This window comes from Necator americanus, chromosome IV (assembly GCF_031761385.1).
Source record: "Necator americanus strain Aroian chromosome IV, whole genome shotgun sequence".
NCBI classification, from domain to species: domain Eukaryota; kingdom Metazoa; phylum Nematoda; class Chromadorea; order Rhabditida; family Ancylostomatidae; genus Necator; species Necator americanus.
In genome coordinates this window covers 11,772,996-11,796,836 of record NC_087374.1, presented here as the reverse complement: position 1 = coordinate 11,796,836, position 23,841 = coordinate 11,772,996, and the positions used below count along the sequence as shown (strand labels likewise).

Genomic DNA, 23,841 nt, shown 5'->3' with positions numbered 1-23,841 from the left:
ATGATGTAAAATTTAATCAGAGTCAAAGAACGATTTGCGTTTCTTTCTAATCTCATATACTGGAAGCGATATGCATTGATTCTATGCGACACTATGCGACATATGTGATGCTGTCGGTTTCATTAAAACTAGCTGGACAATAACCAGCGGTGATGCCGTTGTTAAGTGAATGAACGAGTCATTTACTTTCCTAAAAGTTCTGGATTTCTCTTTTTCACATGATGTGTCGAAATGTTTTGAAGTACTATCGGGCAACAACTTCGGGTGCATGTCACAAAAGCAGATCGCAGCGGCCACCGCTATGAAACGTTGCAACAGTTTCATAGCCGGGGACACTGCACGTTCTGCGAGTCATTCCACCTCCATCACTCCTCCGCATGTTTATTTCCTAGTTTTTTCAGGAAGTGGAAGCACACATGCTAACGGCTGCTTAAATATTAGGGTGTTCGGAAAGTATCTGCCGAAAATTTCGCAGTAGCGCAGATTTTTTGAGATGTTCTGGAAGTTCCCGTTTTAAATATATCATATAAGGACACTACCGCTTGTATACACATAACATATCTGACTCTCTCTTCCTTGCCTATTTCATCCTATAATGGCCGAACATTCCACCAATATTCGGCACGTACTCCTTTACGAGTTCGAATCTGGCCACCCCGCTGCTGAAGCCCATCGAAACTTAAGTCGAGTATTCGGCACCGAAGCCCCTTCTGAGCAGTCTGTGTGCGCTTGGCTCCAGCGCTTCAAAGCCGGAAACAAGAAACTCGAAGATGAGCCTCGCTCTGGTCGACCGACTGCAATATCGTTCGACGAAGTGAAGAATCTGGCGAAGCAGCATCCATACGAAGGTGCGCGGTATTTTGCTGCTGGTTTTGGACTGGCCGACAAGATCCGCAAGGAGCACCCGAAACTCGAGAACGTCCGCCTGCTGCACGATAACGTGCGCCCTCACATCGCGAAGAAGACTTCCCAGAAAATTCTGGAGCTCGGATGGGGAGTTCTACCGCACTCACCGTATAGGCCGGACCTGGCCCCGAGCGATTACTACCTCTTCCGATCGCATCAGCATCACCTGGAAGAGAAGCGCTACGATGATCCTGACCACCTCGAAAATGACTATCGGGCTTTCTTCGCCTCCAAGTCGCCGGAGTTCTATGCCAAAGGAATCCGTGATCTTGTGAGACGCTGGCAGAAGGTTGTCGATGTTGATGGAGATTACTTCGTAGAATAATAAAATGTTGTTAAAAAGTTGTGTTGTTTTGAAATTTTGCCGTATTTTGGCAGATTCTGAACACCCTAATAGAAGTCAACAGTTCGCATGATCTGACGTGGAACATTATCTTTATCAGTACGATGATATCGTTCACATCATTGTTGAAACATCATTCTGTGATGGCTGTTGGGAAGGAAGAGGACGAAAACCCATACTTCGAGTAACACTTTCAAATTGTGTCTATATTACTTTGGTATTGAAGAAGTGTTCGAAGCTGAAGTTTAAATGTCCTCCAAGTGTGGAACTTATGCGTCTAGAAAGAAAACTATGAAAACTTTCGCCTAAATTTATGGAAAAAAGAAAGCGTTGTGAGAAAAATAGGATCCTAATTTTACGGAAGATGCTAATACTGTTAATTTTCATTTACCAGTGTAGGGAAGCGAATACCACAGAAAGTTGTAGTTTGTGCTGTTCACTTCGCTCGCCTTCACTGATCAGTAAACAAAAGAAGTGGGATGAGACTATTTTAGGTGGACTCTTGGGAAATTCTGCACAAAATAAATTTTCTTATTTGAATCTTTTCTCAACACAACAAATATGCAGGTTTCTGTTCTGTTCATCTAAATAGAAAGAAATAGAATGCAAATGAGAAGGATTCGAAGAGGAGACAACAACCGTGTCCACAATCGGATAAATGAATACTTTTGGAAGAAAATTGAGATGTGCTACCACTGAAAGTGTTTCCTTCGACAAACATCCCCAGTAAACTCCTGACAATTAACGAACCTTAGGATCAGTTGAACAACGCCATGATAACTAACTGATAGTGAGTTATCAATGAAATTGGATGACATTCATCGGCGAAAGTTTCCTTTCGTTTTTTCTGGACTAAATATTCAATAACTTCTAGTACCATTGTTTATTTTGCTACTACAACACAGTAAATCTTGACTTAACAAACAGCACTCTACGTGGCCGATCCTGCAACGGGTTTAGAGCAAATGTGAACAGATTTGACAAACAGATTTTATACCACTCACTTGCCCTTCGTCTGCCCACTGGACTTATTGTTTCATTTGTTCGTCCAGTTCGAAAAGCAGTATGCAACGATAGGCACAGCAGTTGTAACGATATAAACTAGCGAGGTGTGGTACATCTCAAGCGTTCTGGATTAGTGTAGTCTACTGAGGGGGGAAATAATTCTAAAAATCTCCGTTTCCGGCCACTGTCACTGAGGAAGAAAATGCTCGGAATTTGATTCAACGTAGTTCTAGCTGTCGGTCAGAAACACTACCTCCAAAAATAGGTAGATTCGAAGAATTTTTGGGATAACAATTGATAAAGTCATGACGGAGTGTTATGATGTTGATTTAATGGAGCTCCTTTTATGTAATCTCTTGAAATTTATCGTAACGACATATATTTTAGATGTTGACAAAGAAGGTGCTTTTAGTGAATATCTCAATGTGAATATGTCCACTCACTTGTTTACATTTACTTCACAATACATTTACATTTATTTGCTTTTACATAGCAATCTATTTGCAATGAATACAGGAAAAATACGCAAGAAATGTTGAGGAAACCTCATTGATTTTCGACCTCCCACTTGTGGATGCTGTGCGTGCACAGGAGTGTACCTTGTAGCAAATAAAACGGTTCTCACGTTGTTTTTCAGGACGATTACGGGGAATTGAGCGGGGACACGCTCATCTCTGTGATCTACATCCTGGACTGTATACTTGCCCGCAGAAATCGCAACTTCGTCAGTTTCGTGATGCGCTGCTTTTTAGGAATTTTTTCTTTGTCTTTTATAACTGTGTACAATTTATTTATTGGAACTATGAAAACTGTTAATTTGCACATTGTATAGGCATACAGAATATAATCTGCCAAAAATCGAAAGCACAGCGTTCACTCGCACAGAGGATGAGGGACAAAGTCTCTGGGGTTAATCAATCTGCTTGGTAGGCCCCACCACTCACTTCAATTCAATTCACTTCAATTCAGAATCGTTTGAGGTTTACGAATGTGCAACTGGCCTATACAATGACTTGCGGTGGTTAGCCGATGTGTGATGTCAGTGTTTGTACCCTCCCATGGTATGGCGCGGACGGCTGAACCTCTTACCGACTGCGCTACACTCGCACGCCGCTCACTTACATAAAAGAGCAAAAAGGATTTTCAAACGCAAGTTGAGAGCTAATGAGGTTCTCTTTCGCACCTATTTTTTGTTTGAAGAAATTGATAGCAAGGCTTGCAGAGAAGACTAGCGAAAATTTCTCGTTGTTGGATTACTCGTTGTTAATAACATTCGTCGACCACATTCTCCAACTTCATTTCCGCAGAAATCTACCGTTTGCAGCAGAGATCGTTTATGAATCGACGGCTTCGAGGGTATGCTAGAAAAGTGTTATACGCCCGAATTCACAATCTTCTAATTTCGTTCTTCGAGAGGACTGGGGGGACTTGAATTCCTCATTCTAATCTGTTCGTTGGCATAGTCGACTCATCTCCATCATTTCCGTGCTTTGAGTGAAATCGTGCAAAGTTTTTGCGAACTTGTTTTCTCATAGAATAGGTACAGCCAGAAAAATTTTGTTCTCATGTAAGCTTATAAATATATGGGAAAGAGTGAGATAGGGAGAATGAGGAACTGGTAAACCACTTTGTTTCCACTCACGATTACGTTAATCTGGACTTTTTTGCATGTTGGTCTTATTTGTTAGTTGTTCTTTGTATGAAATGATTGTGAACAACATGTTTCCATGGTTCTCCGCAGTTTAAATAAGAAACGTTCAGAAAGAAGGAGAAGAACTTTTGCTGAAAGAGGCCCATATTGTATTGATTGATTGCAGTATTCATGCTACATAATAAATGGACATGGATACTTTGTTGTGATTAAAATAAGCAACCAGACAAGCGCTCATTCATATTATCCAAGAGTCGAAGAGCCATTCTTCACCAATGTTTTTTTTTTCGCTGATTACAAGGAACTTCCATGAGTTTCCTATGCTTGCATACCAAAATCACTTGTTTTCTACGTCTCAGCGACTAATTCATTCTTCATTAATTCATTCTTTGAAAAAGTGAAATTCTCATTTTTCGTAGTAAAGGTGTTGCTGAATTCGTTGTGCTCACCCTGTTATAAGTATTATTGAAGTGATAGCATCAAAATCATCCTTTCCGTATAAGACACGCTGACCCCAGAAGTGAACTTGGCATAGTCAGTATCTCTCTGCAAATGTGGAAAACGATTAGACTGGCACAGATGGCTAATTCCTTGTCTTAGCGTCTCCATATTTTAACAACCAAAAAGTGTACTTCAAAAACGAACAATTATCCCTAGCTCTGAAGTTTTTGTATGAAATGCCCAGAGAGATTTTTTTTTAAATTATTGATTCAGACTTTATGGCTCTATGGCATAGATTTCACAACTATGTGAGAAGGTACAGTAGTGAGTCGATTGTTGACACAGTCGAAAAATTATGTACTTTCATGTTTTTTTTAACGTAAACACTGCGCACTATCCAATAACTATAGTGCAGTCAAAGCGACATGAAGCACGGTGCAGTTGTGTAGGCGATTCTGCTCGAAGCGGTACGGCGGACTGTTGCGGTTAGGATCGAGTTAGGAGCGTCACCAACACCTTTCGTTCGCCACAGTTCGCCATGGTCCCACCTCGATTCCAACCGCTCTTTAAATCGCTTCTAGCGCAGCCGCTTACGCAACTGCGCAGTGCTCCCTGTCGTTTTGCCTCGGCTATAGTTTTCGCCACTTTTGCCGGTATCTACTGTCATAACTGCTTGATTGTTTCGCTGTTGGTTAACGAACGCGATTGACGAGGCTATGCATTTCCTTATAGCTTACAGTCGAGTCAACACGACATGAGGTGGTGTTTAGTTGCACGAGTGGTAGTGGTGGAGCAACGCGGTTCTTGATCGCTCGCAGACGGCTTGCGGTATGCTTGGCAATTTGCAAAATTTTGCCAGGTGACGCCTCCCGGATCGATATTGGCCGCGATTTTCCGTTTGTTTTGATTCTTTTTGCATTTCCTTTTGATTTTTCGTAATTTGTGTTTACTTTTTCGCATATTTGTTATGCTTGCTGTATTTGCTTTTAGTATACAGATTTATATTGCATAGTAGGGTCAAAACGACGTGAAGCACGTACGCAATTGCGTACGCGGCTTCTCTCGAGGCGCTTTGGTGGAGCCTAGCGGCTAGATGCGTCGCGAAACCCTTGGTGGCACCACCCATCGCTGCAGTTTGCGAGGGTTCTAACTCGGTTCCTAATGCTGCCTCCACCGCGCCGTTTCGTACGTAAATGCACCGCAACTACACTCGTGATTCATGTCGTTTTGATCTGACTATATCTGTATTGTTCTTAACTTATTGTATTGTTTTTGTTCATGTTTAGTTTTTGAAATTTGGTCGAAAATTGAAGTTATTTCTATATTAATGTTCTTTTTTTTTGTTTTTTCGCCTTCCTTCACTTTCTTACAAACAAAAAAAGCAAATACAGCAAACATTAAAAAATATAAAAAAGAAATATAAAAGACGAAAAAGTACAGAAAGAAGAGCAGAAAAAATGAAAACAGCCGAAAAATTGCGGGAAATATCGATCTGGGTGACGTCGCTTGGCAAAATTTGCCAAATCGCCAAGCAAACCGCTCACACGCTTGCTGTGACCGATAAAAAACCGCGTTGCTCCAGCACGTCCGCTCGTGCAGCTACACTGTGACCAAGTCTAAAAGTATAACTACTCTTCTGCTACAAAAAACAATGACCGAGGACGCTTCTTGGTTGGCTGGTTAACATTTTATCTAATACTTACATTAGTTTTTGTTAAAAGAACTGCTCACTAAGGTACGTAAGTTCGAGCATGAAACTTAGTTCAATTTTGGCAGTGTTGAGGACAGGGGAACAAAGATGTTCCCCTGTCCTCAACACTGCCAATGGGGTAGCTGTCGGTAAAGCAACCCTTCCTGTTTGGAAGAAACACTTCAAGACCTTGCTGAACCGGCTAGCTCCGTCCGCTCCTGAACTCGAACACGTTCATAGACCGACATATGCGGTTAACGAGGAGCCACCGACCGAGTCGGAGGTCCTGGTTTGTATTCAAAAAATGAAGAGTGGAAAATCTGGTGGAGACGACAGGATTAGCGCAGAAATGCTAAAATATCTTCCTCCGTCTGGGATTCGTGAGATGACAAAGATCATCCGTTCAATATGGATAGACGAAAGGATCCCTGATTCGTGGAGACATGCTATCATAATTTTCCTCCACAAGAAGTTATCCGTCACGGACCCCAGGAATTATCGAGGAATATCTTTGCTGCGTGTTATGTACAAGGTATTGGAGCGCATTATCCTGGACCGACTCATGAAACATCGCGAAGAAACAATGCGCGACGAGCAAGCTGGCTTTCGTCCTGGCCGATCTACGATTGACCAGGTGTTCATCGTCGGGAGAGTGATCGAAATCTGGCAGCGGTATTCGAAGCTAATGCAAATAGCGTTTCTGGACTTTGAAGCCGCGTTCGACTGTCCTCACCGAGGCCGTCTTCTCAACGCTCTCCGCGTCGATGGAGTACCAGGAAAGTTCGTTCGCTTGCTTGATGACATGAATCAACGAACAACTGCTGCAGTTCGAAGACCAGCCGGATGTACAACACCGTTTGAAGTGGTAACTGGAGTAAGACAAGGGGCACAAGTGGCAGGACCTTTCCTGTTCAATTTCGCAATCGACGACATTATGCGAAGAACAATGGACCAGTGTCCTGCCGACATTGTCTTAGCACCATCAGGACGCTCCTTGACCGATCTCGAGTACGCCGACGATGTCGTTATATTCGCGGAAAGCAGTGCGAAACTTCAACATGTTTTCAACTTTGTATCGAAGCTGGCTGCAGCCTATGGACTACACCTACGCCCTGATAAATGCAAGCAGATGTGGATCTCTTCGAGACCACGAACGGGAATCAGGGTGGACGGACAACCGATAGAACTCATCGATGAGTTCTGTACCTAGGCTGTACGCTGAAGAACAATAGCAGCTAGGAGAGAGATGTTCAGCAAAGATACGCTAAGGCCACTTCTGCATTTAACTCCTTAACGAAATGCCTGTGGGCGAACCCCAACACCAACGAAGTCAAGCTGCGAGTCTACCTATCCACAATTCGCCCCATCATGATGTACGGATCGGAGACTTGGGCAGCACCATCAACGGTTATGGAGAGGCTTGACTGCACGGAACGAAAGCTGCTTAGACGGCTACTCGGCTACTTTTGGCCTAGGGTATGTCACAATGAAGATCTTTACGCAGAAATTGATGTGGTATATCGGTGGGTGACACGAGGGAAACATCAACATCTTGCACCGGAAGTGGCTAAAGTAAATCGTCTTCACTTTTTTGGTCATATATTAAGGAGACCGGTAGATCGGCTTGTTCAACGAGTTCTGAGGAGTTCGTCGGGTTCGAGCTGGAAGAAGCCACCTGGCCGAAAACGGAAGTTCTGGACTGAGGCAGTGCAAGAGGACCTGAGGACACTCGGCGTGGAAAGGCAGTTCAGGCGAGACGTAAGGTTTCGCAGAATATGGAATAGCGACGAATGGATTGATTCTGTGCAAGTTCTCGCAGAAGATCGAGAAGGTTGGGCAGAGCTGTGTTCAAGGACGGCACACCTCGGCGAAGAGCGGGTAATCGCATCAGGCGATGACATCATTAAGTCAAGTAAGTCAAGTCTGGTGTCCTGTACGTAATGAGAACTTTTCGCACTTGTGATGACTTCCTGTCATGATTTTCCGCTAAAGAGCTTTCTCCAGTAAATTGCAGGGTCTTAGTCGAGATGTGTAGTCGAGTCAGCTCACTATCGCTTCACAAATACATCCACTTCTTGTTTTTCTACAAGCGAGGCTTGGTACATTTCATCTAGACTAGGCTGACGTTGAGAAACAATTTACAGTGCTAGTGGGTACGTTGAAGTGCAATTGTACTAGATTTATACCTACCGTAAATCTCTCGTTCAGTATATAAACAGAATGAGACATTGCTTAACGTGAATTGTTGTCCTGTTGACCGTTGAGTTTTTTTTTCGATTTTTCAATGTAATAATTTTTACGATGTCATTGAATCACGAATAAATTTATTGATACATAAATGACATCATAAGAAAAATTGTCTTTCTAACTACCACGCAAGCAGCTCCGGCACTAAAGATGAATTTGGTCGTCACACCAAAATTTCAGTGTGTTTTAAGATAAGAATTACCGTAGGGTCCTCTTAGTCACCTCTTCGTGTTCATTTCGAAGTGATTTCGAACCACGAACGACTGTGACTGGTCCTGAGATAGTGGTGGATTGAAGTGTTTGCGTGGTGTATGCTTTGGAGTGAGGTGATCACCATAAAATGCCAATCAAAAAAAAAATAGTGAGGTCCTACACTGATCCAACTTTTAAATCCAGCTTGTGGTAACTAGTATTTCGTATTTTTCATTTGGTTGGTATTTTTACAGCTAAAAAATATTACTTCGCGTACAATTTCTTTTGTCAATATGATTCCCAAATAACGAGCTAATTTTTTGAATATCATTTTGCAATTTTACTCGGTTTAGCAGAGCTTCGGCGGAGAATTTCTGTGTTTTGGAAACGATCTTTTCTATTTTATCTTAGGCGGCGATTTCCAGAAAAAGAAAACGAAATTGCATGATATGCGTGCCATAAATATTGAGACTTACTTGAACTTAATTGACTGTTAGTTTAGTTTAATTTAATTTAATTACCACAATTATTTTCTGCACTTTTTTTCACTTCAGCAACTATTACTTTCTGTATCTGGAGTGTTTTTTTCTTCTACGGATCTTCTTTTCCACTTCCATATTTACTTTAATGGTTTTAAGCATTGTTACAGTACCATTAGGAAAAGGTAACCTGCGTTATAAAATTTAAGTATGTACATAATGTAGTTTATATTCTACTTTTACTGTAGAAGTTGCGATTTCCGCAGAAAAAAAAAACGAAACTGCTTGTGGAAGAATTTATGTGTCACTTCTAATCAATCCAAGATGATCTCCTCAATAATTTTTAGTTTCCTCTTTCTCTGCGATAATTCTTGCCTCCTTCCATATTCATTAATCATGACTTCCAAATTATTACGGCCTGAAGGGTAAATATCTGACGTGACGTGACGAAAGTTCATGATCTTTTGAAGCACATAGGATTGGTGTTTATTTGAAAAATTCACAAAATCTTCTTGCAGGTATTGTCTCTGTGGCATCAGGAAACACCAGTTAGCTAGGCTAATGATGGTATGTACTACGCAGGAACTGTACTGGAAGTGAGTGCTTCGTTTATTTTCTTTAGTCAAGCTCTGCTTTTAGTGTAACTGCTGACCAACATCGAATGCTACACACGTTTTTTTCCTATTAAATATGCGATGGTGTTTGATGTCGACTCTCCTAATTGTTTTGTGGCGGCTAATCACGAGGGAACTACTAACTTTTCTGTTGTGCTACTAGTATCACACAAGTATTGTGATGAGGGAATAATGAACCGAACGCTATATATAATTTCAACGCAAATTTAAACTATTTATATAATGCGCTCAACAAGGAGCTATAATTATGGATGTAGACATTAAGATTCACATACAGAGTGCAGATAAATGGAAATATATTGTGTAGGTGTGCATTCGAAGAACAATGCCGTAAATAACCCTTTGATATGTATATGACCTGAAATTCGCAGGACTCTTTCACAAGTAGTCCTAACTGGCTACCGTAATCCACCTCCACATTCACATTTATGGACAGTGTTAATATTAATTTACATTAAGTCAGCCTGACAAGGCTCAACATTTTCTCCAGACAATCCAGGTTTATTGTTCATGGTTATTGTGCAGCCCGTGGCTGGAAACATGCGTTGCAGATTTATTTTATCAGTACCAAACTATGTTCAGTTTGTACAAATTATGTCTAGTTTTACCACAATCTTAGGGTGCAATACTTATCACTTCTGTTCTTTTCAATCTACGGTGATTTCCAATTTTAAGTAGTTCATCGCAGTATTTCTATCAGAAAATGTGCAAACAGAGTTCAAATTTCTCGATTTCCGAAACTAGAAAATCTTCAGGACAAATACCAAACTACATGAACGTTGAAAAATCGTCGGTAAATGACAGTAGAGTACCGTCGACCACCGTTGGCAGGTCTTATTTTGTCCCAAAATGGAAATTTCAGAACAACCTATATATCGTTACACTCCTTTCTCTAAGATCTATTTTAGAAAATTGACACTTCGTTGAAAATGTAAGCAACATGGCCCCAAAAAACAATGAATGCAACCTTACATAGCCTAAAGTTATGGTTGAAAAAGTATTAAAGGACTCAAAATTTCTTAAAAGATTGGTAAAGGGAACTTCATGAAATTCTTAATTTAATTTTTCTCATTTCTGATATTTTGATTGTTGTGTAAAATTTTGTGTCTGTACGTACAAGTGGACACGGTTGCTATAGATTAGGATAGCTGCTGGTCAAAGGAAAAGATGAACTTTAACCCTAAATTTGAATGTTTGGCTATTCTTACTTGGAAATTTGGGGTTGACAGTTTATTTGACGAAGATGCAACCAAAGATAGTGATTTTTTGTCTACCGAACGATAATATCCTTCATCCAGTTCCTAGTTAGATTTTGCCTACGTTCCTGACGGTTTTGCGGATTCCTCATTCGTTACTGCACCACCTAAGAGAAATCATCGTTATAATAATAGTAATAAAAGAGCTCGTGTTGTAGTGTCTAACTTTCGCATGGACTATCTTTATTCAGTAGCAGGAGAGTGAGTTGACAAGAATATTTGAAAAAAACATCGTTGAATTTAAAAAAATGAAAGTTGACGAAAGAACAATGTGACAAATAGCGACTGGTTCTGAATATTATTCCCTTCTACGGTGCACCTTTTGGTGTATATGATTTACTCTTTACTTTAATAGATACATTTTTTACTTTACTCCTCATATTCTGCCTGTTTTACATCGTCTTGCTTCCAATTCTGCCCACCTACATCGCACCAATCCTCGGCTAATTCCGTAATACTGATAGTAATCCGCGTGACTACTACTAGACTACTACCTACAAGTTATCAAGCATTGTGTTATATATCATAATTCTGTATTTAGAGGATGTTAAAACATGATGAATTCTCGTATTATGTGAGGCATAAGATTGCCCACATGCAGCCCCATCCCCAGACAAAAATATTTGAGGATTCTGGACAGTGTAGATCTCACTCGTCCTTGGTGTCAATCTGTAAGAACGCGGTGGTTCATCAGCCGCGCTAGTGGGTGAGACTTGCCAATTTTGTTTTCCTGTTTGGAGTTCTTGCGTGATGTACTTAGAGCGATATGGAGGCTTGGCAAGAAAGGAGGAAGTGTTTGATCCGATAAGCATCGCATCAAAAATCTCTAGCCATTCTCAGGCCTTTGATAAAGACGAAGTTGTCGGAACGTAAGGGCAAAAATGAAGTTTCACCAAAACTTCATAGACAAAACAAGAAAATATAGATTCTCAGTGAATCTTTCTTCAGTTGAGATAACCTAATGCTGACCCTTCGGTAAAAAAAAACATTTATACTCCTCATGAACACAATGCATTTCTTTCTTCTAGTATTTATGGTATTCTTCCACGAACTTTTGTACGCTGCTGCAAATCAACGCGATTAACAAATGCTATATGTATAAACGCGATCGTTGCGGACTTATCTCCTGAATGAAGCACCGAACGAGACCTTTTTTTATCTCTCACAATTTCAGTCAATTTTCATAGCTGTAGATATGTAGTTTTTGTGTGGGGAATGCTTCGATAATATTGCAATGGTGCTATGCTTGTCCAGATTTCGCAGCGCATTTCAGTTATATTTCCTCTCGTCAACATTGAAAATGCGGAATTGCTCGAGAAAAAAAAAACTGAATTTTTTGTGGCTTTTTCGAGTTCATAGAGACTGTCCATTCTGATAGAAATCGCTATGCTATGGGGAGCAGTGGCAAAGTGGCCTAATTTTTCGAGAATGGAGGTGATGGACGATAGATGCGTTCCTTAAAAGGCCGCCTTGATGACTTTATAATGGATCCATTTCTTGCTGAATGACTAGATTTTCGTTGCACAGACGTCAGAGCCTTTTATTCCTTATATGCTGGACTCCTGCATATAAATCACATTTGATTTAATGTGTTTTCTCATCTCAGAACTACGCCGCAGAGGGAAATCCGCGATACCTGAGTCGTATGTCATACTTGAAGGATTCTGTTATGCATCAGTTCCCGAAAGAGGTCTAGCGCAGCCGGTTGAGAGTTGGGTAAGAAGTGAATGTAGGTTGATGGTTCCTGATTGTTTATCTAAACTCCCCTACTACCGATTACGAAACGATTTTTAACTCCGAGGTCGATAAACTCGTACACTTTTGGGAGAATAAGAACACTGATTTAATTCATCGGCTCGCAGCCGCAAGTCATTGTATGGGCTGCACACGTGCTCATAAAACCTCAACCGATTGAAATCGAGCCCGTAGTCGCAATCTTCATCCGGAATCTTCATCCTTTATGTACCACCTGCATCTCAACCGTCAATCATACCAGGGAGATCAGGAAGTGAACTCATTTTTCGCATTCCAAACTCAAATTTTTTTTTATCAAAGCCATCTTCAGAAGTAGGAATTGAAGTCTCCCTAAACTAATTGCAGAAGTATGGATAATCGCTGTCCTCTTTCCGGAATGAATAAAATTATGCAAAGAATCCATTTTCCAAATCTGAAAAGGCATTATTTTAATACCCTTTTCATCATATATGAAAAACTCAAGCAGATAGGATGGTAGCACGGAAGTGCAAGTAAGTTTTCTTCCGTATTCCATGAACATTAGAAAAAGATCTCATCAACAGCAGGTAACGAAAATACGTAATGAGAACTGAGGATATTCTCTCTTTTAATTTGTGAATTTAATTTTTTATTTTCATTTTGAGACCCTAACGAAAATTGAAATTCTTGCATGTGTGGAAAATTGGCGATAAACTCGTTCCACATAGATGTGTTCTGCTAAGCTTTAGAAAATTGTGAGAAGTTTTTATGTTTCACTTCTGCCTCCTTTTCGGCTAAATCCGATAGATAGAGAGCAAGTACATAGGAAGTTAGAACTCCTTCCACGGTGAAGCATTATTTCACCAACTCGCTGCTGGTCCACTTACGAATGGGAGCGCATTCTGAGCGCTAAATGAGCTCATCAACTAGGCTGACTCCTCTGGGTTTTGAACTTAAGTTGTCCAAAAGAGTCGAACTCTATTTTACGAGCGATTCGGTCCTCTTTTCAAAGCGTATTACGGAATTGTTGATAGAGTGGTTTTTAATCCTTCTAACCTACGATTATCGACGATTCATATGAGATTGCAATGTGTGGAAGTTGTTTCTGAAAAAAGTGGTCGAAGTTTGGACTTTTCTTGAGGAAAGCCTACATTTGGGGCGCAAGTAGTAACGATGAAGGAGGTGAACTCTTTTCAAATTCTCAAATAAACCGTGGTACAATCAGTAGCAATTGATAATAGTACCAGCGATTATTCCACTTTTAAATAAGACGCACAAGCATTTTTCTGTAGTTTTGAGTACTGGTTTGAAATTGAATTCTCTAAATCCTGGCTCTAAATCCTCTAAATTCTCTGGACTTCGCACGATGAGTTACGTATTTGATACTGGTGGACTACAACTTTTTCTCGAATTATCTATACGATTTGCGTATTATTAGCCGTTAGTTTGGTTATTAGTCTTTTTGAAACTACATTTTTAGGACGTCTCCATGGTGATAAAATGGCACATCTCTGTTTATTGCTGCTACAAAAAAAGTCCTTTCGGATTTCCGGATCCGTTATGTGCATCTGCAGAGCTCTTTGACGAGATTCTCATTATTTTCTCCGCGTTAAGAACGTAGAAAATGGGCGAAGAATGGGGATGTTCACGATTTCTCCAACATATTAGGTACCGGAATGCTTGGTGTCGTTTTTGGACACCTTTTTCGCTTTTATAGCAATCTGGTTAGGAAAAATTAGTATTTCAAGTGTTTTCTCCTGATTATTATAGCTAAATATTTTGCTTATTTTTGTAATGATTAATGTTCTATTTCTATTTCGCATTTTTAAATTTCCACTTAAGATTATTTCTCGGTCCAGTGTCCAAATTCGCATGTGCCTATTGTATGACTTCAAATTCGGGCTAAAGGCTACGGAATCCGTCAATCGAATTAATATTGTATTTGCCTGGGGGACCTTCACCATTCGGTATGCTCAGCGATGGTTCAAAAGGTTTCGAGAAGATGCCGAGGGTCTTGAAGACATGCCTCGCCCTCAATTGTGATCAAAAAAGAGCCCTGGATGAACTGGTCGAAAGTGGGCCCTAACATAATTCTGCTGAAATGGCAGAGCACTTTGAGTGTGATGAATTGTAGATGCGCAAACTCCTCCATAAACTCGGCTACAGAAGAGAACTCGATCAGTGGGTTCCTCACCTACTTACACATATTTACATACGTCTGCCATCAAAATGGCGCATTGCAACATCTGCTCAGGGAAAAAGATTAAAAAATTGCCCAATTAGCTTGGAAAGTTTTACCTCATCGACCGTATAGTCCCGACATTAGCCCAACTGACGACTATCATCTTTTCTTCTATGTCTAATTTTTCAGCGGGCAAAAAGTACCATTCCTCAAATCATTTCAAAAAAAAACTGTCCTCCTTTGATTCCAAAAATTCCCGAATTTTACGAGCGTGACATTTCCTCTTCCATTGGTGGAAGGGAATGAATTCCTGAGTGATTTAGTCGATACATTGTTTGATTCGCCGGTTAAAGAATAAAAAAATTTTGATTTGAAATTATCCATGAAAAAGATCGACACTACGTGTTCCGGTACCTAGTATTATCCAATAGCTTTGACGTAATGACGTCATAGAGGCCCTGGATACAGCACTTGATGCTATTTTGCGACGGATGTGTTAATGTGGTTTGCGAGAGTTCCGAATCCTTTTTTCTCCTATTCTGCCCACGTTGCCCTTGTGCGAAGTGTGTATTCTCCCTTTACGCTTCTAATCTGATACTTTCAAAGGTGTCAATGGAAATTAGCTGAGATCTAAATAGCTTCAGTCTGCTCGTCTTTCCGTTTCTCTCTCTCCCCTCTGTGCACTTTGAGGATTTCCAGAACTCTCGTGGTGAGGCTGTTTTGGAGCGCAGTCAAGTTTATTTCTGCTCTCCGATGGGAATAGGGGTGAGTTACGCAAAACGTCATCGCGAACAATCTTTTTTGGCACAGTTTGATGCATCGCCGGCGAATCACCGTTGTTTGGAGTCGAATGCCTGCGGCTATGCTGACTTTATTGCTAAATAAAGTCGTTTTCTATGCTTCCTAGTTTTACGAAATTATTTTATTCGCGCCTGCTGTATGTTTAGTATGTGACTTCAAACTTCAAGTTCTAGCTCGAACCAGAAAACACTTTTGTGACCCTAACTTTTCAGCGATATTTATTACATTTCGATATTTCCACATCCCTCAGGGAAACGTCTACCCACCCCAGACACATCGACCTTTTTGTCCATTATTTATCTCGTCTCTGCAATTTTTTTTCCAATCGATTCGTTTCGGAGAAGTGCGTGGTTCGAAATCGTACCCCTTTTGTTATCTACTTATCACTTTTTTTCCTGAAATATAGCACCGGCGTAGAATGGTTAAAGTTCTCATAACTTTGGGGCAGTTCGAGGGCCCGAGGACATAAATTCATATCAGACGTTTGGGAGGGTGAGAACACTGACTTGGTAAATTGGCTGACCCCAGAACTCATTGTATAGACAGGTCAGACACTCACAGACCTCAAACTATTCTTGATTGAAGTCGAACGTGTTGGTGCACCCCAGAAGAGCGCCAGAAACTTTGTCGTTCATCGTTTGGTAGTTCGTAGATCAAATTTTTGTTAACACAGAAAACCATGGACCAGGAAACTTTAAACGTAAATGTATTAAATGGTAGTTGGAAAACAATACGCAAACAGGCCGTATTTTAAACAGCAAGTCATTTGTCCTTTTAACGATTTCTTGTTTTTATTGTTCTATTTCGGAGGGTGTAGAACAGTTGATAAGAAATTCCGCTGTGTCTGCACAATCGACAGGAGGTTCGATTCCGCCCTAACGCCAACCAGCCCTTTCATTCCTCCGGATTAGATTAATTGGTACCAGACTTGCCTGGAAGCATGAAAACACTAACTCGATACATCGGCTAACCATCCCCATTCCAGTCACTGTATAGGCTACTGTTCGTGAACCTCTAATGATTCTGAATTGAAGTGAACGTGATGGCGCATCCCAAGCGGATTAATCAATGCCAGACACTTTATCCTTTATACTTCATTCTTCTATTCTTCGTCTCGCTTATCGTTTACTTTTTTGTCTCATCTTTAGTTTTTTTTTGTTTTTCTTCGTTTGTTGATGTTTTTCGTTTCCTAGCACTCAGTGCTGTGAGATTCTTCCTTTAAAACGCTAGAGCTTATTTTCTCTTGGTTTTTGTCCGTTCCCTCCTCAAAGTTCATTTCCGGCATGCAACTATCTTCATATCCTCTCTGGTCTTCTCCTTGTACGGACGTTTCTGTAAGCTTAAGAAAACCATGTGTCCGATCTTGATGTCGGAAAAGACATGAATAACTGGAAAACCAATCCCTGTGATTACGTATGCTGAGGAGAAATATGAGTTATATGGGTTCATTATTGAGTTATACCCCATTAAATATCGTATGCCCACATCTGCGTGCTCTAGTTGGTAGAAAAACTAAGATTATGGTCTGTGTCGAATCAATCCGGCGAAGATAGGCCGAATGCTCACTTTGCACTTTTTTCTTAGCTTTGAGACATGCTGAGGCACTAAATTAAAGGCAACGTATCACGATTTTGACGTAGTGCTGAATACTCAGCAAAAGCGTAGAGTTCTGTAGTAGATTGCGGAACCCAGCTTGGTTCCGCTCATCTTTCACTAATCGTCGTGAAAAACTGCGTGAAAGATGTTGTTCTTTACGACGATTTCTGCTGTAACGCGCCACCCTTGTGCACGCGCCGCATCCACGAGCGAGCGGTCGAAGATCAATGATGTCTTCTCACCACCCTATTCACGTAAAACCAGTGAATAGTCCTGATGTTAGGGGACCGGAATGAGTACGTAATGGCAAGTCCTAACCTCAAAGGAACTAAAGTGGTTCTCACGCCGTTTTCTACGACGAGGAAGAGAGCGGAACCGCCTCGGATCTCGCAATCTACAACCCCATCTCTAGTTTTTCCCGCGGGTTCCACGTCTGATTCATGCATGTTGCCTTTAACTCAACGTCTTATTCTTTCTCGTGGTACCGTAATTTTTTCCTCTAGATTTCAATAACCACGCTGTGTTCCGCAATCCACTATCCGAATTCCATTCTTTCGCTGCGGGCTCTGCACCACGGCAAAATCGTGATATGCTGCCCTTTAGGGAGGTCTCTTGCGGTTTCTTTGAGCATTGTTGTCACATATCCTATTAATTGTCCTTTTTCATTTTGTAAAATAAAAAAATGGTCAGTAGGTTTTCGTTTGTGTGTCAGCTTAATTCGGTGAAAGGATTTTTTTTTAACCTGACAAGGAAGTTGAGAGTGTTAACTATGATGAAGTATTAACTTACACGTATATTTCGTGAGTGCTCTTTTTTTTTACCAGAAAAGTGCTTCTAACATTCAGAGTTGAGTTATGAACAAATAATAACAAGTAAGAAATGAACAAAACAAAAAAAAAGGAGAAGGGAGGAGAGTGAGTCTTGAAAGGGTGTTTTTTTTGCAGCTCTCCTGTTATTTTTTATTATATTTTGATTATTTTATTTCTACTTGACAACAGACTTAAACAACTTTACAAGAGGTTTTTGTGCCTACAGTTGGAGTTGATGTTTCTTACTTCTTGCCTTCATCTCTGAAACGTTAATTTCCTTTGTGTGAACGTGACTGAACAGCGGAAGTCGCATCTTCCGGACCCTCTCAAAGGATAAAATGCGTGCATGTCGTCATGTCGTCGATTTTTCTCCTTATGGTTATGCGCCCACGTGTTCGACTTCATTTCAGAATTATTTAAGGTGTAAGATTGCGTGACGCGTGCACAATCTCTAGAGGCTATTCTCCTACAATAACTTCCAGGAACTAGCCCTTAGGGCGCTTTCAAACCGTCGACCGTTCACATCCAAGCCTCTTACCGATTTTGCTATCCCCGCTCCCGTATCTTTTTGACCATGCAAAATTAGATCCAGCTCTATACTTTGCTATTTAGTAGATAAAATTGTTCTGCTTTCTATTCTCAATTTTATAAAAATTCTGAAACTCTACTCGTACTCGAAAATTGCTCGCAATCTGAACATCGATCAAGCTCTCAAAGAATACGGTTGACGGTTTCCGTAACCGTACATCGTTCGCCAAAGGCGAAGAAACATTTCCTAATTAGTTGTCATTTCCAAAACTGGCTATAATAGCGGAGCCAGAGCTGTGAAATCCAATATTTAATTTGCTCTCATAAAAGGAAACCTTTCAAAATAGATTCCATTCGTATCTCGGACAATGTGATAACCTTTCAGAGTAAAATGTGTTTCAAACAATTCTATCTTACCAACTTTTGCACAGGAAAACAGAAAAAAAAATTGGAAACGATTTATCGCAATCAGTTGCCCCAACATTTCACGTTGTCGAAAATTCAATTTTCATGGAAATGTTATTTGGAACTCATGTCCTCAGTTGTGTCACACATTTTTGGATTTATTTGAGGGATGAGGATGCAGTACGGAAATTAAAAAAAAGAGCCACTCGGTAATGTAACATATAAAAGGTTTGTTTGTTCTCTTCCTGCTATAAATAGGTGTTATTACATCTCTTTGTTATCATAATCTCTTTTGTGCGTGAAGACCTGAATTTTTGTTTCTTGAGGGACTGGATTATGCTTCGATTAGGATGTCAAGAGGAACTTCACGGATTTAGATTCAACACTGCTAATAAATCAATAATTATTGGATTATGTGACATGTGCACTCTATACAAGAGCTTTCAGATGCGGTATTTCAGGGATCCTGCAGGTAAATAGAACTTATTACTGAAAAACCCACGTCATGCGAATGCAAAAAATTTCGAAGCACTGGTCATTGGTTATAAAACGATGAAGCGCAGCCAGTCGAAATTCGACTTGAACTCAGAATCGTTGAGATTTTATGGACTCATACGCAGCCCATCAAATAAATTGAGAAGGCGAATCGATGCATCACGCCATTGTCCATATTCCTTAAGGACGAGAGTGCTAGCAAATTATTGGCCCTGGAGGGAAGAAAAGTTTACTTGGTTGAAATCAAATACGCTAACACTCAAAACCATCATCATTTTGTAAACATTTACCGAAATAGTTCACTTTTTTCCTTGATACGAACTGGTTCATTTGAACAAATCAGAAATCTCGATAAAAGAAGTAGAATCTTCGCTGCCGCTTGGCAACTCCATAGTTTTCTGCGTAGATGTACCACGAAATTCTTGAGAAACATTAGAGTCACTCTAGGCCTAATATTCCATTGTTTTCTGAAATCTTGTGTTTATTTTTATTTATAATACTTCCTGAAGTGATTTTCCAAAGAAACACATTAGTGAAAGACTTTGTAGAACTGGCACTAGAAATATAACGCCGCATGGACTCTCCTGCTTGGAGGCTGAGGAGGGACAAGGGGAGTAAGCATAGCGGGAAGGTACATACCTATAAACGCGTTGCGCTCACCTCGGCTGAACTTATTTGGCGTCGACTGTATAGAGACCTGAATTAGTGAAAACGAACGGATTGGGAAGAATATTCCCACCCTTTCTTTCCAATAAAAAAAGTACAGCTCCGACTTCAACAAACCAATCATTTCAAAGTATGATTGTGGTCAAAAATTTCGAAAAAAAAACGAAAAATTTTCTACACTTGGGTCGAAACAGTAAGTGAGCTCGCAGTTACATGTAAGAGATCGCGGTGGAGGGTGGCGGTTGGGATCGAGGTGGGACCACCGCAAACTACAGTGATGAAGAGTACAAGCGAGGGTCCCTCCTGCTAGTCCCCACGGCACCGCTTTAGGCGCAGCCGCTTACGCAACTCTGCAGAGCTTCGATCTTTTTGAACCGAGTACGTACACAATCACTTGCTAGTATAGGAAATGCGAAATGCGCAGGGAAGTACACAAGACAATCCCCTTTTAACCTCGAGATATGGGTCCTTACAAGATTTCAAGCCGGCAGAGACAGCTTCCATACCATTTATGGTGAGGTTACATAATCTACATAATTTACATACATAATCTTTATCCACCAATGACATATGACTCGATATTCAACTCTATGAATTTGTATGGGATTTTCTAAGCAAATTCCGATGTATAGGGAACGATGTAATGTATCAGAGACTTTTGTGCAGACTTTTTTTTGTTGTTTATTCACAATTGTCGCTAATAAGACTGGAAATTTATTCTAATGCTTTTTTATTTTGTGCTACCGTAACTGTATCTCACATTAACAATTGTGACTAACTTCTCTTCACTGCATTTTTGCAGAAGCATCTGTTGAACACATGTTAGCAAATGAAATTTAATGCTAATTGAACTTATCCAAATGATGTAGGAGAAAAAACTTCTCCGAGGAAATGGTCCAAGCGTACTTACATGTTTTCTGCGAAGAAAATTTTCGACATTGCCTCTACCGTAGCCTACACAATGATTCGCATCTAATCCTAGGTATTTATAGTGGAAAAAAAACTATCATAGTGACAACAAAGAGGGATCAAATCGTAGGGTGGTGGTCCATAGTTGGTCATCCAGTGGTTCGTCTTTGAGGTTGCTTTTGAGCTTACTTTTTTGAGTTTAGCTTGTTTTTGTGCTGAGCATGAAGGTGTGAAAGCATTTAGGATAGCCTCCAAGAACTTACTTTTTTTATTTTTTTTATTGGAGATATGCTTTCGTATTTTATTGCATATTTTTATTTGTATATTATATATTTTAACTATTATACCACTTTAGATTTTATTCTTTCCCATACTTTAATTTCCAAAGATTTCCAAAGTCTTTCAAAAATCAGCTTGACATCAATTTAATCGACTTCTTATTCAAATAAAATAGAGCTTTCATAAAATAAAAGGAAGCAAAAGAACTCCAAAATAAGCGAACTCACCGAAATGCTTATCGGTTTCGCTCATCAAGAACTCAGAGGTTTTGTCGTTTGCCTTTGATTTTTACATCAGAAATTGAGAAATTTGAGGTTGAAGTGTCCGAGAAGAAACATCAAAATTGAATGACACTATCATTCAGCTTTGATGTTCAAATGTCATCCCACGACTCCCACTTCCTGTTCCTGTTCCTCCTTATTTCCCATATTTTCTAAGCTGTAGCACATCTCTCTTCTTTGTTGTCAAAATCTATTAATTTTTACGTTCTGATTGATCATTTTTATTTTATGAGAAAAACTTTTATCATGTGTAAACGCAATCTAGGCTCCAATGCTTTGTGATTCAAAGATCTCGCGATGTATGTAGAACAGAAAGTATTTACGTTAGGAAATTGCGCACAAATTCGATTAGCGGGAATTACGTACTCTTACGCAGTAAACCTCACGGTTCTTACATACACACTAGTGTAGTTCATTGCTGGATATTGTTTTCTTATGCTCTGGTGTTCTTCCACAGAATCATGGAAAGAAAAACTTGTGCTTACACATTACTAATAGCAAAAATTTTCGTTCTTGTCAGAGTTTAGGAGAGAAACAGGAGAGGAGACAGGAGAGTTTCCTTTCGTCGGATGACTTCTAGTTCTCTTCGTTAGTTTCTACTTTTCTCTCTTCTTTTGTGTTTTTTTGTTGTTCGTTTTTCTTCCTTTGTTCCTGTTTTACTTTTGTGGATGTGCTTGTTCACTTTCCCGACTATCTGCTGCTCACATGCGTCAAAATTCAGCTGAACTTGATTACTACCTAAACTATTTTGCGCATAATCCCGCTAGCCACGGTTCGTCGTTTATTCTACGTCTCTAGCATTCATTATTTTGTTTATTTTCATTTATTTCGCCCTACTCAATACTAGTTAAAACTATATTAGTTTTGTTTGTTTATCGCTTTTCGCATCACTACTATTTCTTCTGTTTTGTAATCTAGTGTTTACCAACAGGTATAATGATACTAGTATAATATGCATGAGATTTATTCAAATGCACCGCAGTAATATCTCTTCTACTACATCTACTGAACATTAGCTTGCGGCTGGTTGGATTAATTCAATCTGAGTAATAGTAAAATCCACAAAATCGGTTCACGTTTCGGTTCGTTTTCAACTTTTTGCATCATCGTCTTATTTTAAGACATTTTTTCGTAGCATGTAAGACAATAATACCTTAGCCAAAAAGAACACCAACTTAGTATTTGTTTCTGTAATTATTTTAAAATTGTTGAAAAATATTTGTTCAGCAGTGAGACAGTTAATTAGAGTTGAAACTCGTAGCTGTTTTCTCCTTCTTCAACTTGAAAGAGGGAAAGAACGAAGAATGAAATAATGCTATAAATTCATACGTAGCCGTGAACTTCCTTTAAAACTGTTTTTCAAACTGCACTAGTTAAACTGTCATTTTTTGAAACTTTTCCCAGAAACATTTGTTCTTAGCAAAATTTAACACTCAGAAAATTGACTCGAAGAGCAACTGGATGATTCTGTGATTGCAGCGACTTTCGTTTCACATTTTAAAATATTTTTTCAAAAAAAAAATCTGTGAAACACTGCACAAATATTGCGATTGAAAATGAATGATGAAAATTTAGTTGGTTTCACCGTTGAACAAATATTTCCAGCACGTTCTACCTTTGCATTTTTTCTTCTGCTGATTTTTTGTTTCAAAACCTAACCTCTCACTAGGCAGTCTTTGCAAAAACTTCTTCAGAACCAACATGGAGTTTCGATGACTTAATTCGCAGCGATCCTACTCGAAATTTGTTTGCAATGTGGTGGATTTTGCTGAAATAGGGGCTGTAATCTGAATTTAATTTTCTGCAGCGCTTTGGAAGCGTAGCGTTGAAGTGAGCAGCTTCCGTCTCCGTTTCTTTTTCTCGTACGGCCGGATATTTCTGCTGATGTCAGTAATGTCATTGTCTCCTCCGCCCCGCCTTTGCACCACAATTGCCCGAAATTTTTTCTTCTGCTGCTATCGTATAAATATCCTGCCAAGGCCTTTGCTATGCTATGAGGTTTTGTTATCGCGCATTCTTTATTGCAAAATTTGGCGCATCGTTTGATTTGTTTTCAGTTTCGATGGGTCTGAATGTTTTTGTTTATTGAGGGGGCTTTATTGAAATTATCCGGACTTCCTCATACCGTTGCATTTGTTTTCTCACATTGAAATTCGCACAATTGTCCAAAGACGATGTTTTCATCCGAGTACCGTTGTTGACCGTATTTGTTTTGTAAACTTCCAGCTGAGGTAAGTCAGAGATTTCTGGCTTCTGGATCCTTTTTTGATGCTGCTGCTCGAGAGAAATTTCGAATTTTGTTATCTTTGGGTTCCAAAACCAAATGTTTCTT

At 39.9% G+C, this 23,841-nt stretch overlaps 5 protein-coding genes across 6 annotated transcripts; all 5 read left to right on the top strand.

The window, feature by feature from the left end:
* Positions 1-595: 595 nt before the first annotated feature.
* Positions 596-1,231, top strand: RB195_000988 (uncharacterized protein; the record flags this gene model as incomplete). Its single annotated transcript, XM_064197557.1, has 1 exon — positions 596-1,231. The coding sequence occupies one exon, from the start codon at positions 596-598 to the stop codon at positions 1,229-1,231; it is 636 nt and encodes a 211-aa protein (XP_064053438.1).
* A 1,328-nt stretch (positions 1,232-2,559) lies between these two features.
* On the top strand, positions 2,560-3,280 carry RB195_000987 (uncharacterized protein; the record flags this gene model as incomplete). The annotated part of the gene is made up of 4 exons (XM_064197556.1): positions 2,560-2,656; positions 2,892-2,978; positions 3,087-3,180; positions 3,235-3,280. The coding sequence occupies 4 exons, from the start codon at positions 2,560-2,562 to the stop codon at positions 3,278-3,280; spliced, it is 324 nt and encodes a 107-aa protein (XP_064053437.1).
* A 2,817-nt stretch (positions 3,281-6,097) lies between these two features.
* On the top strand, positions 6,098-7,246 carry RB195_000986 (uncharacterized protein; the record flags this gene model as incomplete). Its single annotated transcript, XM_064197555.1, has 1 exon — positions 6,098-7,246. The coding sequence occupies one exon, from the start codon at positions 6,098-6,100 to the stop codon at positions 7,244-7,246; it is 1,149 nt and encodes a 382-aa protein (XP_064053436.1).
* Positions 7,247-7,404: 158 nt separating this feature from the next.
* On the top strand, positions 7,405-7,977 carry RB195_000985 (uncharacterized protein; the record flags this gene model as incomplete). Of its 2 annotated transcripts, none has more annotated exons than XM_064197553.1 (1): positions 7,405-7,977. In XM_064197553.1, one exon carries the CDS (start codon positions 7,405-7,407, stop codon positions 7,975-7,977), a length of 573 nt encoding a protein of 190 aa, XP_064053434.1. The 2 variants fall into 2 exon arrangements, with proteins under 2 accessions (XP_064053434.1, XP_064053435.1); XM_064197554.1 differs by having other exon boundaries at positions 7,408-7,977.
* A 1,373-nt stretch (positions 7,978-9,350) lies between these two features.
* On the top strand, positions 9,351-14,601 carry RB195_000984 (uncharacterized protein; the record flags this gene model as incomplete). Its single annotated transcript, XM_064197552.1, has 3 exons — positions 9,351-9,379; positions 9,473-9,550; positions 14,418-14,601. The coding sequence occupies 3 exons, from the start codon at positions 9,351-9,353 to the stop codon at positions 14,599-14,601; spliced, it is 291 nt and encodes a 96-aa protein (XP_064053433.1).
* Between the last annotated feature and the right edge of the window lie 9,240 nt (positions 14,602-23,841).